This window comes from Aplysia californica, unplaced genomic scaffold (assembly GCF_000002075.1).
Source record: "Aplysia californica isolate F4 #8 unplaced genomic scaffold, AplCal3.0 scaffold00589, whole genome shotgun sequence".
Taxonomy (NCBI): Eukaryota; Metazoa; Mollusca; class Gastropoda; order Aplysiida; family Aplysiidae; genus Aplysia; species Aplysia californica.
Window position 1 is genome coordinate 346,120 of NW_004797859.1, and position 4,960 is coordinate 351,079.

A 4,960-nucleotide genomic window follows, 5' to 3' on the forward strand; every position below is an offset into this window, starting at 1 on the left:
TTTTCTCTATACTTTTTTGAATAACTCCACCATTTCTCTTTCAACCGTCATGATATTTTCACAGAACGAAGAAAAGATGTAATACTAAAACTTTCTCTGTTGAATTTTTGATATATAGAATAGATTTTTGTTGGTGGTGTCTGGAGTGTGGATTTTCAAAGATTTTTTTGCAAACTTGACTGCTACCTCAGGAAAAAAATCATTAAAAATTTTCTTATTCGTTTAGGAAAAAAACAACAGACAAATATTTTTAGATGTATTGTTTGTAAACACGCATGGAATAAAAATCAATTTCCATGAGCGATAAGTGCGGTATTCATTACATAAGAAATGTCAACAAAATCGAATATGGCCGCCACAAACATGGAAACGAAACTTTTTTCGCAAATTTGATTGCGGATTCTAAGACTCCTTACTATGCTTGTTATATGTGTGAAATTTGGTAAAATTCGATCCATAATAAGCGAGATAGCCTTCAGGTGTAGCCCCTCCCCCCTTAAAATTTCAAGATTGGGTAGAGAGGAGTTTCCTATTTCCTTCTTTCGTTCTACAGTTTGAATTTGTTGCCTTGATTTAATAAGTAGTCGTTTAATAATATCATTTTATACTCCCCCCCCCTAAAAAAAAAAACATTGTAAAAAATATAAAAAAACAAAACAAAACAAAAAAACCTCAAACATTAAAAATCAGCGTGTTCAGCATTACATTTTCTACAAAGATATGCCCTTATCTTAATACCCAAATGTTTCGACAACTGGGACATTTCTCCACGCACACACACATAATATTGTGTCTTTACCTGTTTTTGTAAGCCCCAGCATTTCAGAAAAGGTTGGTTGACGGATTCAGCGAAGGTTAGAAATATTCGCAAACTACGCCGTACTTTGAAAGAAATTAAAAAAAAATGATAATCGTGGCATCTGTCTGTTTTTCTTTCAGGGAATTAGAAGAAGAGCTTCATTCGTTCTTAAGAATGCCAAATAAATCTGTTGTTACTTTTGTTCTGGCATTTCCTCAACTTCCCACTCAATATATCGCTCTACCTTCTAGGTTCTTCACATGTTGCTTTTTAAGCATCAAGAAAAGGAAAACATTAGTAACGAGAACAAAACAAGCGAAAACAAGGAAAACGAGAAATAGTTGATACCAAACCCAAATCAATGTAATCAAAATGAAGAGACATTTCAATAACGTATCGATATGCAAGGACAGCAGCTGTATTGTCAAAGAAAAAAGTACAAACCGAGGCAAAGCAAAAACAAAGAGCAAACATGAAAGGAAACTCAATTTAATTAGTTAAAAGCAGCTCAATCAGTAGAGAACAACAAATAGCGTTTTGAATAACTATTTGTTATTGCATCACAAGATTTTCATTCTTTCCATTAAATATAAAGCAAAATGAGACTGCAATCATATTGTGTGTACAAAACATTGATTATTCTGTTTATTCGACCAGATTGTAATTCTATGTGCTGGCTCCATAAGAAGGTAACAAAATCAATAAATCAATTATAAAACATACATCTATCCCATCCTTTTTTTTATCTCTCTTTATCAAAGGCAACAACGCCAAATACTCAATTTTCTGTTGCTATCAGGAATCGTGTTTTCTAGATCAGAAATAAACCCTGGTGACATCGATGTGAATACCTGACATTCCATTGAAAACAGACACAACGTGAATTGAAACGGGAGTTATTCCCTTAGAAGAGAATCGAGAACTCCACTGGCCCTATGAAGACTGTGTTTCGCTCCTAAAAAAAAAACAACTGTTGCCGACTCGCCTGAATACAACATTTACTGACCAACTGGAATGCTGTTCAAGTGCATCGCTGCATTGTAGAGCGTATCTTTACTTCCTCAACGGCTAAGCTATCGGCCAGGCCAACAATAGCAACAGACTACACATACTGTTGACGATGGTGTGAAAGACATGGAAAGAAAATTGAGGACAATAAGGGTATTACAATTTTCTTTCCCCTACCTCTCGTATACGATTAGAGCACAATTAGACATTGAGTACTACGCATTATACCCTACACTGGGAAATACACCGGTAATAGAGGAAGAGAAAGATCACGGAAGAGGATACTGCAATGCGTACCGGCGAAAACTGTTCACAAACCTGGACTACTACAGTTGAGTTAATCCACAAGTTGTAAACTCGAATGACAACTGCATACCGTGTCCGGGCTGAAAAGGCGGCATAGAGTGAAGGAAGATAAGAACAGCAGTTACGTATGTATCATGTTCCCATTTGAAAGGCCGGAACAAATTATTTTTGATACGGTGGTTATTTGCACTCTTATTTTTCAACTTCCGTTTCTTTCATGACAGGGAAAACAACATACTTGAAGCAGTTTGACTTAGCTTGTTCCTTTAACTCTTTCAAGTGAAACATCTCATTTGCGTCGGTCATGCCGTTTAGTCCTCAGAAATACGAACTTAAAAATGCCCTATCTCATAATTCTTTTTAGTAATGCATCCCATTCAGGGACATGCATAATTTTCCTGATGAATGTACGCAAATTATGTACGGTTCTCCTAATAAGGGAGTATGCATCTTTTAATTGATTAATAAAAGACGTTTACAATATTATGCTGTCAATGCACCTCGTTGATTCTGGCATGGACTGGGGGACCTCGCCGAAGTAAAAAATAGCTACATTCTCAGACACTGTTGGAGGCAAACACATGACCTTGAGGGCTGACCTCCCGCACACTAGCTTTGGACACGATATACCAATGGACTTGAGAGACGATATCGTCGATGTCCGGCCGGTTCGCCGGGTTCTTGTCTGTGCATCTGGCGATCAGCCTGAAAACCCCCCCCCAACAACAACAAAATAATCGAGGGTAATTTAGATTTTTCAGAGGGCAAGTTTTAACCCTGCCTGTCAGGGCCAACCCCGGCTCAGAGGAGTAAAATGTCCCAGGGGAAAGACCGATAACCTCGATCAAATTCTCACCACATGGGAACTGAATTTGGGCTTTCTGCTTGAGACAGCGAAGCGCCTAAACACGTTACCACGGAGGTTGATGACCATCCTGAGGAGCTATGAAAAAGGGCTAGGCGAGTAAGTGTATAAGTAGGTCACGACATAGGGTTATGTGTTTGAGTGGATAAAACTGAATTTATACACCTCCTCCTACTTTCATTTGATCTTTATTGATCCCATGCGTCCATACGGGGTCTCCACACTCCGCTGGGCCACATTTGGATCAAAGTGACTTTCTTTGCAAAAAGGCTTTTACTTTTAAGAGAGAGGTGGAAATTAACTTTCAGTTCAACCCTTAAAGTAGACCTATGTCATGTAAAAATGGAAAATATGTGCATAACACAGGCCAATAGTTTTGATGTTGAGGTGCAATTGGTCACTTTTAAGCACCAGGGGGCTATCCCGAAAAATGCTGTTTTGAGAAAATCGAAGGTAAAGTTTTTGCCCCTTCCTCTTTTTTAAAAAAAGACAAGGGGGAGTTTTGTCTGTAATCATACAAAATATACATACCAATGAAACCAAACTTATCTATTATCTATTTGTGGTTGTCGAATTTTGCTATTCAAAAGGTTTTTTAATTACTGCAGCGACCGACATGCGGTTTTCGCCAAAAGATGCTTAAAAATATTCTCGAGATCATGACGCCCTAGTTATTTTTTTCAGTTTTGAGACAGTTTTGCTGCTAGAAGCTACATTTATTTATTTCAACGACCCCCTCCCCCCGCCCCCACCCACCTTCCCACTCACGTCGCCTAGAAACATCCTCCTTGAATTGCAGGGAATGTGTCGGTGACTTTTTTTCTTTCGTTGAACTTTTAACGCAGGCGACCCATATACAGGTGCCGATAACTGATATCTTTGTGTTGTTTAGGCGATTCACCGTCGCACGCAGAAGGCCAGATCAGATTCCCGCGAAGAAAGATTATGTCGAGTATCTCGGTGTTCCTACTTGGATATTGTATTCAAGGTTGGCACTGACATGCAGGGTTCAAGCCCGCCTACTGAATGATTTAAATCGTATTGCCCTTATTAGTTAACGTTTTACGGCTTTTGAAACACAAGTGGTGCAGATTTGAGAGTAACATACAAAGAAAAGAATGAGGAGAATTTTAGTTTTAGGAAAAGTTTTACGATTCTTGCAACAGTAATAGGCATTAAGTGCTGAAGATAAGAGGTTTTACACACGAAGACTAGCAGAGGTAAAGCAGATAAATCTTTGATGAGAAAAAAAGAGCAAACCATACTAGTGTACACACCAATCGTCCAGAATCATAGAAAAGGCAAGTCAAAGCATGCTACATTGTATCAATGAAGGGGTAAAAATCTCTAAATTACAAATGCAGACACACAGACACTGAAACGATATAATATTATACCCACGAAACAAATGTGGGAACTGGGTGAATACACTGTCAAGTTATTTCATTCAAAACTTTATTTGAACTTGTCTACATCCCCCACATTTATTTATAGAACAACCCGTCATACTCTATCCACCTTTTATACCATCATCACAACCACTACCACTACCACCACCACTAACAACAACAACAGTAAATCCACTACCCATCTCTATTTCCACAGACAACAACAACAACAACAACAACAACAACAACAACAACAACAACAAAAGCAACAACAACATCGATAACAAATCACCACCAACAAAAAAACAACAACCCAGAAACAAACGACAACAACTGTACTGCTGTGCCAATGCAGACCGACGTATCTGCAATTTAAAAAAAAAATCTTCGATTAAATGGGCGTCTATACCAATTCTAAATCTTGTGTCAAAGGCAGAAAAGGGGCTCTCGTGGCATAGATGTTAAGGTGTTGGCCTCTCATTCAAAGGTCCCGGGTACGAATCCGGGTAGCGACCGAAAAATTTTCTTCTAAAAAATTGTCTCCTTTCACCTCTTTTCCTGCTCTCTTGCAATGTTCTGTCGTCTGCTTTCGTC

At 38.4% G+C, this 4,960-nt stretch overlaps 1 protein-coding gene across 1 annotated transcript in view; it reads right to left on the bottom strand.

Moving 5' to 3' along the window:
• Positions 1-1,331: 1,331 nt before the first annotated feature.
• LOC101861464 overlaps positions 1,332-4,960 on the bottom strand; it is a gene marked incomplete in the record, with an annotated part of 29,065 nt that continues 25,436 nt past the window's right edge. The window contains 1 exon segment of the mRNA XM_005107270.3: positions 1,332-2,818. Coding sequence (XP_005107327.2) covers positions 2,671-2,818 — 148 coding nt within the window.